This window comes from Argiope bruennichi, chromosome X2 (genome assembly GCF_947563725.1).
Source record: "Argiope bruennichi chromosome X2, qqArgBrue1.1, whole genome shotgun sequence".
Classification (NCBI taxonomy): domain Eukaryota; kingdom Metazoa; phylum Arthropoda; class Arachnida; order Araneae; family Araneidae; genus Argiope; species Argiope bruennichi.
This window is the reverse complement of record NC_079163.1, coordinates 75,153,201-75,169,488: the sequence shown is the minus strand read 5'-3', so window position 1 is coordinate 75,169,488 and position 16,288 is coordinate 75,153,201. Positions and strand designations below refer to the sequence as shown.

Below are 16,288 nucleotides of genomic sequence, written 5' to 3'. Positions count from 1 at the left end.
TGTCTCAGCCTACTGTCCTTTTTATCGATATTGATAAGCATCACACTCTTTGCTGCGAAACCCTTTCATCAGCTCTAAGCAATAATTTCGCTGATTGATTAACTAATTCTCATTATATAACCCTTATATTATTAAACCGATAAAATTGTATCATTTTCATTATGTGGCGACCACGATGGGCCTCTTTATCCAAATCCCCTCTGCTTGTTTCTTCAACTCTTCGCTTTCTTCTACCTCTTCTTTTGGAACAAAATTTTGGAAACTTCTTTGTCACGTAGCAGAAGCCAGTAAAAACATTCTTTGAACTTACGGAAAACATTAATAAGAATTGAACCGCATCAGATACTGCTCCACAACTATAAATGGACAGAAACTTCCCTTTTGCTGCAATTTGTGCTCGTGTATGTTGACAATTCTGTATAAAGTTGAAAACAGCCTTGTTTGCTACACATCATTCTTCAAGTGTAAATTCTTTATTGCTAACTTTAAAACTGCATTGCTAATATTAATAAAGAGGAAAGTTTGTAAGTCTGGTGACGATCTGCAAAACTGACCATTGAATCTAGAATACTGAATTTGGTACAGATATGCTTTAAAAAATAAAAATGCGCCTTTTTATGAAATTAAATTTTAAATAATTAAAATTTGAATGAAATCAAATTTCCATGTATCATAACTTCCACAAAAATCAGTTTTACACTTTTTTAAAGTAAAAGTGTTTCTCTTTCTAATAATACAAGTACGACGTTTCGTCAACTTAATTTTTTTTTTTTTTTTAAGTATCGTGATCTCAGTGAAAGAAATTTTACACGTATTCTCCACGCTAAAGGGAAAAGAGAAAAACAGATTATAGAGGAGAAAGGGAGGGAAATTTTGAGGCTCATTCAATACAAAATCAGCTTTTTACATGAAAATGGAACAATTTTACGATTCTATTTTCTTATATTCAACTTCATAGCACGGATCCTTTAGTGAGATTTTATATCGGATAATCAGTCTTGTTTTAAATTCTAAACCAAATCACTCTTTCCAGAAATTCAGTTTGGATACCATAGAGAAGAGATGAAACATTAAATCAAAACAGCCTTTTGCCCACATGAATATTTTCTCTTTTTAAATATATAAATAATATTTAAATATTTTCTAACTGTACATGGCTTTCTTTTAAATACTAATATTAGTTCCAGATATAAAAAAAATTTCGCTCGATTTTTAAAATTTGTAATAGTATTTCTTTAATTTTATGCATTTTTTCTTAAAATTTTATTCATGTTCAAAATTCAAATTTTCAATTTTTAATAACGTAACAAGAAATTCAAATCAACATTTGGGAAGGGATAGTGGATAACTGCACTCGTTTACAGATCTGTAGAAAACAGATTTAATTTAAACACTGTTTAATATTGAAGTGTGAATTAATGTGCTCCTAATTTTTTACTCTGAATGCGTGAAAACGAATGAATTTATTTCCGATTTCAGAATTAACAATTTTATCTAAAAACCATTTAAAAGTTCATATTTTTTAAAGAATACATTCTGTTTGAAACAAATTACTCCGATAAACCAATCCCCAATTTTATCCATAGACCTGTACATAAATAACAGTTTATTTCGTCCAGAAATTTTATTTCAACACCGATCATTTTCTTGGATAGCTTTAATTTCAAATTACATTGCTCAAAACTATTATGAGATACCATGATTGGACATAAACTGCGTATGAGGAAATGATTTCCTGACTAATTAATTATGTATAGATGTAAGGTATGAGAAAGGAACAATGAATAATTAAATTTTATTGATGATATTTAGCATTAAAAAAAATCATGCTCGTTTCGTGCATAATATACATACAAACAAACAAGTGATTTCTTCGATACAAATTAGTTTTAATAAGGGCTATGGTTTCCTCTGATCAAAAGCAATGTCACACACCTACGAAGCACCGATTCAACAAGGGACTGGGGTATTCTCTCCCACTCCTGCGGAAGAAAGCTTTCCAGCTGCTGTATTGTTTCTGGAGGTGATGAGTGATTAGAAATCTTCTCCATAGAATGTCCCAAATATGTTCTGTTGGGTTCATATCTGTGGAATATGTTGGCCAATCCATTCAAAAAATTTCTTCGCCGCAAAGGAAATTGTCCACCAGCTAAGAACGATGTGGCCTGGCGTTATCATCCACAAGAATGAATTCATCCACAATTATGGCTGCGTAAAGGACCACAACAGGTCTGAGGATCTCATCCCTTAATCGCAAAGCCGTTACTGCTCCATTTCTGATAATGTCGGTGCGGCCATTGATACAAATACCGGCCCAGACCAACACTCCGCCTCCACCAAATCGGGCACTTATATGCACAAATGCAGGATTATTCCGAATTCCAGGTTCTCACCATATAAGAATCCGCCTATTGTCAGGTTATACACTAAAACGGGACTCATCCGTGAAGATTATATTACTCCACTCACCTCGTTCCCATCTGAGATGTTCCTGTGCCCACCTTCTGCGGGCAGTACGAAGGGCCACTGTTAACGAAACACAAACCATGTCTGCGAGCATACCAAACCACATTCCGAAGTCGGTTTCGAATAGTTCGCGTCGAAACTATTACCAGTAGCGCTCTGAAGGTGCTGTTACAATAAAGTGGCATTCATAGAGCGGTTTCTTCATAATGTTACATATCGACCTTCATTTTGTGTTTTCGCTAGCGTACGACGTTGTTCTGCTCTTCAGCGAACATTTCCAGCTTCCAAAAACCGATTCCATAGCCTGGAAATCACACTTTGAGAAACTCCTAACGCTTGCGCTACAACGGATTGTGTTTGGTCCGCCTCTAAATGATCGATAGCCTTCCAAGTTACCGATTGATCAAAGTCACGTTGCTGAGAGATAACATTCACTGTTACAAAACATTTAACAAGTATCAATTGTTTTCAGTCTCTTCGTACCGAAGGAATGCTGCAGGTCGCTGTTCACTCCTTTCCTAAAATGCGGAATTTTCTACGTCAAAGAAAGAAAGAAAGGGGGAAAAAAAATGCATATTTCCAACTTTTTAAACATTATAAATTTCCTTTTGGACCTCTCTTCTCTGTCAGTTATGTTTAAAAAAAAGTTATGGTTTATATAGTTGTTCCATATTGAACTCACAATATCCTTTAATTGTTTTGAGCAGTATATTAGCATAAAGTATAACAACGACTACTGTACACAACGTTCGGAATTTTATAATTATTTAAGAGAGGCAAACCAGCTGGTGGCTGAATTAGTCAGATAAATTAACAACTGGAATAATCAACAATAAATGCTCAAATAAAGTAATTTATAGAAATTAACCAGAAAAAAAAATAAAAGAAACAATACACATGATGATTAGGCATTTTTTTTTATTACAATAATTTATGTACAAAATTTTAAACAATATTAAATGGTTTACACAGAATGGCATTTAACTGCATAAGTTTCGAGCAACAACATAGATTAAAATAAAATAAAAAAACACACACTATATTCATGAAAATGTCCCACAGTTTAATAAACCTTAAAAACAAAAGATTTTAAAATAAAATTGCTTTGGATTTTTATTTATATTACACAATCAATGGCCGATTAATACGATCAGGAAAATTAAAACTTTCGATGTTCCAGCATCTTTCACACAAAAGAATTTTAAGTACGTAATAATATTAAATAAAATAAACAGTTATTAATAAAAAAAATTATGAAGTATAATCTATCTTCTGTGAATAAAATATGCTTTAACGATGTAAAGCCTTACAATTATAAAAATTCATTCGCTATATTCTTTGAAAAATAAGATTTTAAGTCTAAAAATACATACATATATATAAACCACATTTCATAATTCAGAAATACATAATTTACAAACGTGTTTGAAGCAAACTACATTATTTGAAATAATTCACTTATTTCATATATAAATTAAAGTAATATTAAAAAACATACGATTCAATTGGAATGATTCTTCAAGCATTGCGGTATATAACAAGATTTAGTGTAGAAACTACATTCTGTGGACAAAAAAGGGGGGGAAAATGAATCTTGTCTAATGTTTTCAAAAGTCTTTAAAATCATTGTTAATGGGTTTCTCCTTCTGTTTCAGAAAATAAGCCCTTTATTTCTTCTAATAGGCAAGTTATCAAAGTAGAATTTGATCCCTTAGCTTCAACAGCTATATGATGTGGTTTCTAAAAAAAAAAAAATCATTACAAAAGATTAAATATATAAACTGCAAAACCACTTTCCAGGAAATATTTATAACTAAAAATTAGTCGTGAACATAAAAATGAATTTATCAAAAGGATTTCTTTAGAATTTTATTTCCAATACTTTTACTACAGAACAAAGTTAAAACAGTGCAAACTACACTCATGTTTTAGAAACTGCATTCTTGTTCAACTATTCCCAGGTCTACTCATGTATACACATGTAATCTCATAATTTAATGAAATTGTACACACATACACATTGATTTAAATCATAAAATCGTTATGGTACATATATATGTTTAAGCAAAAGATTAGTTAACAAAGCAAGACTTAAATCAGAGATTGCAATATTGCACAGAAAAAAAAAAAATATAATCGTCTCATATGTTTGCACAGTTCTCACAGTGATAATTCTAATGAAAATGGGATAGTTAAAGAATTTCTGCCAAGTTGTTCCTGTTCATCAATTATACTTTTCAAATCTTTATAGTACTGAAAGGAGGAGGACCAGTTGCAATTGCTCTCTCTAGAGAATTCTGGTATGTTCTATAGCCTTTAGGTTTGAAGACTAGCCAATCACACGATAAATATAAGGCTTCACTATCTCACCTCTAAAACTCATAACAGTCATACAATCTGTATCAGAAACATGACGATCTGTGTATGGTCTACTTAGCAAGATATCTATATAGACGATAGAAGTTCTACTGAAATTGTGATTCTCTACATTCGATGGAATAATAGAAGGGTAGATGGTGAATAAATGGAAGCATCCTCCAACAATCTTCATTTCAATGTCCTCTCTATCAAGCTAAATAATATCTAAAATTATCTTTGACAATGTTACTTGTGACGGTATTAAGTCTGCGAAATAACTGAAAAACTGAGGTTAAAAACTGAACTGAAAAACAAAAACTTGTTATACTCCTGAACACCGCGTTATAGGAGTATAAACCCATGTAGTATAATAAACAAATATTAAATTTCACATCCCTAGACCAGGTTTTCTTTCTATACATATGAAATTCATAAAACTGTTGCCATAATTTGAATGCAATACCCATCGTAATCAGTTTCTACCAATCTGCACTGCTTCTAATTCTCCATTGATTATTCAAGGCATTCTATCATCCAAAAATTTATTTCTTTTACTGTTTGAAATTGTAAAAATAAAATAAAAACAGAAGAACAATAGAATAGGGAACGAATATTATGTGCATTTATAAAGCTCATACCTCTTAAAGCATTACTCACATGCAAGAGTACTCTTGTATATTCACAATCAAACATTTGTGCATTTGTTTTAATTTTTTTTTTTAAGTACTGTTTCAGAAACTTTGCAAAATAGGTCATTTTTTTATTTTACGAATAAAAATACAAAAATAATCAAGTGACTATTTTATAATTAAAGTTCTTAAACAAATGCGAATCATTAAGATTTACATAATTAAAAAATCTATTTACTATACCAAATCAGTTTTTCTTCACTGGAAAAAAACTTGAGACAAAAATAGCATATTTATCTTTATCATTCATTTTTGGTTCATGCTTTTTAATGGCATTAGATTAAAATATCACTTATTAAATTTTATTAACTATTGATTTCATATAAGAATATCTAAATTCTGAAAGTACCTACAACTGCGTCACTTTAAACTACCAGCAAACTTAATAACCTATATATCACAAATTTTAAACTCATATTAAAAGTATATTAAAAAGCTGAAAAAGACAATTTTATAATATACAGTATCAAGTAATTAATAAAAGTATAAGCAGAAAAGCATGCTCGGAAACAACATATTTACTATTTTGATGTAATGGTTATACTGCATGGATATAACAGACTGAGTAACTTTAGCATTAAAGCATGGCACAGAATTCATCCCAAACTAAATCATTTACAAAAAAAAGTTACACTGCTGAAACAAAATTAGCCATGTTATTAATAACATAATTACAAAGCATGAAATTCTTTCAAATATCACTATATATTTTACTTCCTTAAGTTAATCATTATATATGGTTAAAATAACAGTTAAAAAATCAACTAAATCAAATAACTAACAAAAAATATGTTAAGCAATAAAATGATTAACTAACCACAAGTTTGACTAGAAGGCATACATGGTCATCTTGGGTAGAATGACTATATAAAGAGGCGCTAATACCATATTGCTCAACAACTGAAAATAAAAATATGTATTAACTATGAAACTCATAAGAAATAATGTAATAAACTTGAATAATTAAAAAAATATACACAAAATATACATTACAATGCTAAGTAGAGACTGAACACATGATTTTCTATATACGTCAACATAAAAACGTGCATTATAATAAAAAAAAGGTCACTTTTAAAAACATCTAACGGATGGTCACAAAAGAATTCGGATCCCTTATCTGAAATAAAATTAATTGCCCAGATTTGATTTAAAAATACATTGCTTGAATCCGAACATTTCTGGACAAGGAAGTAAAAACAACATACCAAAGATCATGCCAAATCGTAAATTTTCAACACATGGATAAGTTTTTTTTTTTTAATAATTATTCAGTAGAAAAAAAAACGCCATTCCTAATTTAAATTTAAGTTCAAAATGCTCACATAAATGACAGGATAAAATGGAAAAATCGCAGCAGTTAAAATGGAGTTTAAAAAAAAGAAAAAAGAGATAATCATTCCCTTTTTGATAAGGGGCAATGCCACTACTGTAAAACCGATTAAATTACCAAACTAAAACAACAAGGATTAGTATATCAAATATTTCTTCTTTTAAAGCTCCCATCTTTTAATCCAAGACAGAGTTAAGTTTATAAATACTCCTTTTAGAGGATATTAATTACAGCCACTCATGTAAACATTTTATACAAATTTACATTGTTCCATTAAAAAAAATATCTAAAAGTCTTTGCCCATGCTAAGATCAAATCGTCGTTCTTTCTTACTTCGAAAATGAAATGCGTGATGTTCGGAGTCGACATAATCACACCAGATAATTTTTATTAAACCTTTAAATTAGCAGAGCTTTTATCAATATTACAAAATAATTAGCATTACCCCTTCAGGACAGCGCGCAGAGAATGGAGCGCTCTCACGAGACCGAACACTCCGAAATGGAGCGTTACCACGGGACGACGCAGTTTTTGCTATTAAGCCTAACTTTACATATAAAGTCATAAAGTCGTCGTTTTAATACAAGACAATTTTACAAGTAACGTATATAATATACTACAACTTAATACGTGTAGTATATTATATATAAGGACAATAATATTAATAGAAGTAAACAAGCAAAATACTCAACTTTTAAATATTCCCACGAAAATAACGTTATAAATATAAAAGTTATATATTATTTCACCCTCATTCCCTGCAATAGTGAGCTGAACGCATTTCCCCATATTTTTGTAAAGAAAAAACCAAAGCAATCAACAAGAACGCCGGAGTCCCTTTAAATCACATGTGCACTTTAAGAGACGTTTCTTTACACCAATAAATCTACCAAATCTAGAAGCACAGAACAGAAACTAATGGCCGCACGTGAAGGTCAAATGCTACACGATTCAACTGTTAAATATTACACTCTTTTCGTCATAATGACTTAATTAAAATTTGATCCAAATTATACAAAATACTAAGTAGCGAAGCCGAAACTGTAAACGACAAATCTACTCCCACATAAATCAATAAGCATTTTATCCTTTTCTCATTCAGTCAAAATATAAATAAAAACCCAGAGCGCTATAAATCAAGGGTTTTTTTAAATGCCCAGTCCCCCCAAAAGGAGTCGAACAAATGCAGTAGTTTATATGTTTAAATACTCCGGACAAAATAAATTTACAAACTCCGAAGAGAAAGCGCATTTTGAAGGTCAAAGCTCTGTATGACATTATTCGAAATTATAATGGACTTCATCCGCCGTCTAGTATTTAAAAATTAAAAACGTCCCAAACTGAAGTATGGGACCATGGGCCGCTAAAGTCGGAAGGGCTCATCTCATAAGATACTGTGGGCTGAGCAGGGATAATTGCATGATCACGGTATTGAACGGGTTAGATGAGCGAAGCAATCAAATCATTCATCGAATATTCATTGAACAATCAATGAGAAAATTTACGTGATTAAAATTGCAAAATAATAATAATAATAATGAGTACAATTTTACATACCAAAGAAATGACAATGAAAACAAATTTTTGCAAGAATATGCCTAAAATCATATTGCTGCACATCAATCATGACAGAATCTCTAGCACTAAGATCATTGCTGCTAAGTAATTCTGTAAACGTATCTCTTGTGTCCCTAAAAAAAATTACATTAAACATTTTTAAAACTAGAAATGCTCATTAAAAAACATTTAGCATGCCCAAAAACATTTGAGCATATCACCAAATATTGAAATAAAAACGAAAAAATACTCATTCTCCCGGTTGTACTTAGCCAAAATTTATGCAAAGAATGTAAAGTAAGATAAGATACAGATTGCTACATAATAATTTGCAAAAACTTTAAAATGCATCATTCAAAATCATCATCATCATCATCATCATTTAGCATCATTCAAAAGCTGAATACATGATATGAAGCTATTCTTTGAAAATTCAACTATAAAAAGAGCACCAAAAATTCAAATTTAAAATTTTGTAGTTATGAAAAAACTAGTTCAATCCACTAAACAAAAACAACTTCAACATTTCTGTAGCTAGTCGTATTTTATATTTACATTACATAGAATAACTACTACATAAATTCTGAAGGTATTTCATAACTTCAGTAACTCTCCTCCCATTATTACACAAAATGCTGCTAATTCTGAAACGCATGCATTCTAATAATGGCTGGATAAACATAAGAATCCTGAAAAAAAAATTATAATATGATAAAACTATTTACAAACAACTAAAACTAATCGTGGAAAAGTTACAAAAATCGAAAATTAATAGCTAAGACTTTCACAACGAAAATTAAAATGCAAGCAACATATTCATATTCCTAATCTCAAAAAACAGCATTTGCATTTCATAATCCAAAATTGTGAATTTTCGAAGAGTACTATGATGTATGAAGAGTATAAATTTCATGGAATTTGAAAATGTGTAGTTTAATATATAAAATAAGAAAAGGTCTTTTAAGTTGCATATTTAACTGAATCAATATATATATATTTATTTAATTCTTTACAAATAACAATATTTGCTTACCCAGGATGCATTTCCCCAATCATAAATGTTGAAGCAGGAATATTGAGCTTAAAGTCTAACATTTCAAGACTTGTAGATGATGTATCCTATGGAAATAAAATGGGCATCATAAATAAAGTTCGGGAATAATGCACATCTTCAAATAATTTCAACGAAACTTACAGAAACATTACTTATAAACAATGCGATATAATGCAATTTAGATTGCATTTCAGGATCAATGTCATATATCTGTATCAAATATTTCTACTAAATTCAAGTGCATTTGAGTATGGTAGAAAGAATCACACTCTCAACATTTAAATTTGAAATATAATCAATGGAGAAACACAAAGGCATGTATTGAATGTTTATAAACATTAACAAATTCGTTATAGTAAAATATAAAGTAAGAAAGGAAGCTCCAAACAAACAGTATGAAAGCAAATTTAAGAAAAACGTTTACAACATTTAATTAGTTTAACAATCAAGCCGATGAAAGAAAAAGAAAAAAACTTGCTAAAATAAGTATTAATTTCAAAGAAATCTGAGATGGTAAACTGCTTACCCCAAATAATAAGCTACACTGATTTTTAAATATTTTGAAATGAATTATTTTTATTTAAATTCATATCTTCCTAAACTTTTGGGAAGTGAATAAAAATAACTTTACAATTCAATTTGCTGCTTGTCCCTTAAATTTCTTTTTAAAACATTTGAAAAAATACTTTGAAAAAGGCTGATAAAATTTTTATAAATTACCTTAACAATGTATGTAAATGATCCTCTAACTGTCTGATTTAATGCAATGTTATCCACAGACAAAGTAACGTGATATTCAGGTGATGTACCAGGAAGAATAACCGAAGGTAGTTTCCCATTCATCTCATCTTCTTTCTCCTGAGAAAAGAAAAATTGTAATGAAATGCTATGGCTGCAACAATGATCTTTCAAGAATATTTAATAAAAAATTAATCTTCTAATTATTGAAAATAAAATTTCAGGTATATAAATTATAATAGAAAACATTTAGTGCATCCTTAATAATTATAAGTAATTATTACATGAATTGTTTATAACCTAATTTTCTACTTTTTTTATTTTAATGAATTCTAATTCTGATAAACAGGTTGCCTTTTTCTGGCTGGTATTCGATTCACTGCTTATCTATAATGACATTAAAACACTTAGTAGCAAAAAAACTCCTCTTTTTATAGGCAATGTAGTAAAACAGATAAAAGGAAAGGGAATAGCAAATAATCAGAATATAGAAATTCTAGATTTAAAAAAAATAATGGGAAAACTTTTTCCTAATCAATTTTAACCATAACTGTCAAAATTCAGTATACATTCTATTCTCAATTAAAGCTAGGTTATAGAATCATAATTTCAAGTTTTATTTACATAAGGTTTCCAGTTATCATGAATTTAAAGTAGAAATGACAACAATCAATAAGAAAAGAATTAAACTAAATTGAAAGAAAGAGGAATTGTTATATATATAATTCTAAATTATGAAAATTTATCAGAAATGTGGAAATAATTATCAATCATTTCATTTATGCTCCACATACAAAGTCTATCTATGAATTAAAGTAGAGAAATCAAGAAATTTACCATATAAGTAGAAAATAACAAAAACACAGAATGCAAAGTTATCTGCAGTTAGGAATATTTAAAAGTGCTAAAGTTAAGCATGATTTACTACTATTTACAGAGTGATTCATCAATTAACATTTCAGTTGTCCAATAAAAACTGTCATTAATATGTTTCCATATGTAATGATAAGATAGAAAAGAAAACTTGAACACTTACATAAGAAACCAAAAGAAATATTAGACTTAAAAAGGTTTTTAAAAAATAAAACTTATTGCTTTGTATTCATCGTATTTAGAATAGTATCACTAAATTCCATCCATTAAAAAATTAAAAATAATGTAAAAACGCACAATGGTTTGCTCTACTAGAATGTAACAAAATGGTTGATTTTAGTTTCTAAGAACCAAAAACCATAGAAATTAAAATATACCAAACTTTTACCAAAACTATAGAAATTAAAAGGTATAAAAATAATACAGTTGATCATAATATCGTGCATTATCTTAAACATATGAAGTTAATGATTAATTAATCAATTAAGTAAGAAAAGTGAAGAACAAAATACATCAGATTGATATGTGCTCTAAAAAAAATATGTTTTGTAACACATTCCTCTGATAAACAACGAAAATTTAAAAGCAGCCTTTTAATCTATAAAGGACTCCTGCTTATTTAGACTTTTAATATGAAACATGTATACCAATTTCAGAAATAGTGTTAAATCCAAAACCAGTGTTCATTATTTAGTCAAATAAAGATTGTTCATTTTAGTTTAATTATACTGATGTTCCATTTGAAGCAATGCTAGGTCTATTTTAAGACAAACCTCATCACTTTGAAGATAGGTCGGGACGATACTTGAACGTTTGGTTCATGGTATCAAATTTAACATCCACTACGTCTACATATACGATGGATATTTAGTAAAATCGGGGCCGTGAACTTATCACTAGGAAACAGCGACCACAGTCAAAAGCGGAGGAAGGAGTATTAAGATTCTAGTTGTACGGAAAGCAGATTAGAATAAGCCATTAATAAATAGGGTAAAATAACTCTCAATAGAAGTAATTGTTCTTATTGATATAACTGACTGATAGAATGGTATGTACAAAATTTACAAGAACAAATAATATACTATAAGATGCTTAGTATTTGTCGTTTTTGCTAAACACTGTTGAATTATTAATTAACTTTTAAAAATTTCAAGTAAATTAATTTTTTAAAATTTACCTTTACTATCTTTAAGTTTACAGTTTCAATGATGCTAATTTCAACATCTTTCAGAACACAACTGCTAACATTACTTATGACCATTACAATTAACAGCTCATCTTTACTGTCAGGAAGGATTCTTGGCTCATATGTCTGAAATAAAGAAGAAGAAAATCAACACAGAATAAAGTGATGCAATCAACTCATACAATAAACTTGCATGTTAGCTACAGATACATCAAAATTTCATAAAGGTGAATTCCTTTTGAACCATAAAACAGAACTGGTGGAAACAAATATATTGAAAATAAATAGTGAAGCAAAAGTTGATAATACAATTATAATCAATTGTTTTCATAAATAATGAAAAAAAAACTATACAAGCTTCAAGCATATTTCTGATAATATACAAGGTAAAAAAAAAGTAAGATTTATATAAGAAATAAGATACTAGGCAATAAATGTTTATGGGAGGAAATTTAAGAATGGGTGAGAAAGCATCAAAAGTGCTTGCTTCACTGTACTGTCATATAATTAGAACCTAAGCATTTTCTAATCTAGCAAATATGCATTTTAAATTACTACTTAAGAAAAAAAATATGATTTTTTAAATTTTCTATCAGATTAATAATGGTGTCGTTGAATTCAGAATAAAGTTATTGAAATTGTCACTTTTTTCATATAAATGGTTTCAATATATTTTAAACAGCTTAACAAGTGTAAATTATTCCTAATAAATTTAATTCCAGATATTTTACAATCATTACTTATTTTAATTAGATTTCCTTTCATCCTGACATTACAATTCAAAATATAAAATATGTAAACAGACAAAAGAATCCACCATTCAGACACACAAAAAATTAAGCTTGGAGCACTTTCAGGCAAAACTTTTTTTACACTATAGCACTAATCAAGTAGATGATAACTCCATATGCACGGTAATAACCGTTTTTACAGTTACAACCACAAACAATAAAATTCAATTTAATTTAAGACAAGAAATACATGTTTATGCAAAAAGAAAAATCTCAGATAATAATATATATAGAAAGTGATTGTCATGAAAATACTTACAATTATAATGTTATTGTCCTTTGCTAGGGTTTTACATACAGGCACTATCTGTAATAATTTATCAGATAAAATAAACAGTTTTCATAAACACTGAAAAAAGTAAGTAAACTAGTAAAGTGCATTTTATGTTTACAACAAAATATTGACACTATTAACTACAAAAAAATGTTTTATTTCAAATTATGATTAAGTAAGGTTTCCATTAATAACGAGTTCATTTTTGTGCATTATGTAGGGTCAAACAAATCTATTTCTTAGTTAGCAAAATCCTCTCACTGTTTTCTTCATTTATGGAGCACCTATTTAAAAAATTCTACAAGATTATTCTTGTTAGGTCAACACACATAAGTGTCTATTACAGGAAACCAATTGTAATGAAATTTGGAAAAAAACACTATAACAATAAACTTTGAAAACAGTTATTTACAAAGTTTGACAATTATGTCAATCGAAATCAAATAAAACCTTTCATCTTCAGCAAATCTATAATTTTTAAATAGACACATTTTATCAGATTTATAACTGATTAATTAGATTAGCATACATTATATGACAACACCATGGTCACTGGGAATTTTGAATTGTGATAGGAAGATGCGAATGATTCCAAAACAGACATTTTTTCTTCACACAGCATTAGTACCTGAACATTTCAGTAAGACAAATCAATATGCCCTGGCTTAAGTACATTATGAATTATTGAGGAAATGGACCTTGAACATGTAGTCTTCTGGTTAAGAAATCTACACTACAATCAGACCTAAAACTACACGTCATTTGGTTTAATTCAGATGAAAGTATCTATAAGCCGAGTATGAATTAAAAGTTCTTTTCGATAGAAGAGTTTTTGGTTAGTGAAATGAGGTCATTATAATGATTATGAAATTAATCTTTATTTAGTTTATTTGATATAATTACATATACATGTTATATTACACAGAAGACAAAAGACCAGCGAAAATCCCAATTAATCAAACAAGTTGCAATCATGCATATACCTTTCTCCGATCCTTTACAAATGTGCATAATTATAAACTAAATATAGTACAGATAATATTTAGAGATTTAGATGATTTTAAGTCGGCACATTAATTCGATAAAGTATCTTCGCACTTATGAAAAAGGCCAAGTAAAAAGTAAGAAACCTCTAAATAACTAAATAAACATAACCAAGACTGATAAATTTATTACATGGAAAAGAAAATTAGCAAATGTATTGAATAAAAAAGTTACAGATAATCTCGATGCATAATACATATAATACATACTGATAATGAAGGCGTCATTGGTGTGATGGGAGAAATAAAGCGTTCTTTAGAGGGTGTTACTATTCCAGGAGCTTCTTCATATTCTGCTTTATCTTTAGTCTGGTCTGTCTGATCGTGTTGCGATTCTGTTCTTGCTCTTTGACTATCTTTTCTTTTCCTTTCTTTTTTATGCCTTTTGCTTTTATGACCAGAGGAGTCTTTACTTTTTTTGTGTTTCTAAATGAAAATGACGGGAAAAAAATTTATAAAAAAATCCCTCAAAAGATACAACTTATAATGTTCAGTAAACTACAAAGTTCAGTTGTAGTTACTCAGTTTTCTTCCTCATGTAAAGATATTTAGTTACTAGTACAAATTAAAAGGAATAGCCCCTTCATCAAAGAATTTTATAATTCAGACATAAGATAAACTGCGTATATACCATATAAGTGAGCAATAAAAGCAGGTTGCTCCCCCTTCTCGTATCGTTTCTATAGAGTACATGTTTTTTTATAAATAAATCTGCACATATTTCTTACAAATAATTTAGAACAGTTTAATTTCTAGGGGCAGTGTTTTTGAAATATAAATTTTTATACACTCCACCTATCCTATCAATCCTACAAATCACAACATTCTTATTAAGTGCATATTTTTATAATTTGAACATTAATAAAATTTTGCATTACTATTCGTTCATTGTAATTCATTTACTTGTTTACCTACTAAACTCCCACCTGTCGACGATTTTTATTACTGAATATTTTTGTGGAATTCATCTCCCAATGCCTTTCATAATACATGTGTGAAATTGGTTTCACTGCATTCGTTAGTTTTACCTACAGACGCCTTTCAACCATGAAAATTATCTTTTGGCAAAGATAGAATTAGAAAATAAAAGGCGCAGAATTTGGAAATCCTTTAAATTCTACAAGAAAATTTCCAAAATGTCTCACTTTTTCTCATTTTATTTTTCAAACATTTCTTTAAAAATTCATTATGACGGACTAAGAGATAGAACTGAGAATGGCCAATGCCGATACTTTTACATATTGCAAATTTCAAATTTAAACATAAAATCTTAAAAATTCCGCAACATGATCGAATAAAATATACAGATGAAGACCAAAAATTAATTAAAAAATATATATAACTAACTGTGGGTAATGGTTTATGTTCTCATATGAAACAGTACACATTTGTAACAATACGATTCAGAATCTTTATTCTTGAAGAAATTTCCAAAATAAAACATACCAATGACTGATACACGAAGAGAAAAAGTGTTCCAATAGTGTTGGACGAAATTAATATACAGGGTGGTTATAATTAAAGTTCCACTTTGAAACGGTCATTAAAGGAAAACTAATGAGCCAAATGTTATCAAATTTGGTAATAGTTTAAAAAGGGCATGGGAATTTCTTTTCTGGCAAAAAAGTTCAAAAATTCACCACCAGCGGAGAAATGGCGCTGTTTGCAATATTGTTAAACAAAATAGGACATGAAGACATCGGTTTAAAATTTGTCTAATCATTTCTGAAACGTTTTTGCAAAGCATGTTCAATGTGTGTTATCTCAAAAAGCACTGTTTATGGTGATAATCTGAATAATTCGGCGAAACTGAAAGATGCGATGCACCGATATGTGCGTAACATTCCTCCTGATATGCTAAGACTTCTATTGAGAATGGAGTAATGCGATTTAATCTGGTATCAGAAAATGGTGGACGCCAGATTG

The 16,288-nt window shown here is 29.2% G+C and overlaps 1 protein-coding gene across 1 annotated transcript in view; it reads right to left on the bottom strand.

The window, feature by feature from the left end:
- Positions 1 to 3,385: 3,385 nt before the first annotated feature.
- The window catches only part of LOC129960193 (AP-3 complex subunit delta-1-like), a 95,962-nt gene continuing 83,059 nt past the window's right edge, over positions 3,386 to 16,288 (bottom strand). Inside the window, exons 24-31 of the mRNA XM_056073414.1 lie at positions 14,573 to 14,788; positions 13,305 to 13,352; positions 12,246 to 12,380; positions 10,178 to 10,315; positions 9,437 to 9,522; positions 8,404 to 8,537; positions 6,331 to 6,413; positions 3,386 to 4,206 (exon numbers count right to left, since the gene is read on the bottom strand). Of these exons, the coding sequence (XP_055929389.1) occupies positions 4,096 to 4,206; positions 6,331 to 6,413; positions 8,404 to 8,537; positions 9,437 to 9,522; positions 10,178 to 10,315; positions 12,246 to 12,380; positions 13,305 to 13,352; positions 14,573 to 14,788 (951 nt within the window). The 3' untranslated portion in view covers positions 3,386 to 4,095. The remainder of the gene's footprint in view (positions 4,207 to 6,330; positions 6,414 to 8,403; positions 8,538 to 9,436; positions 9,523 to 10,177; positions 10,316 to 12,245; positions 12,381 to 13,304; positions 13,353 to 14,572; positions 14,789 to 16,288) is intronic.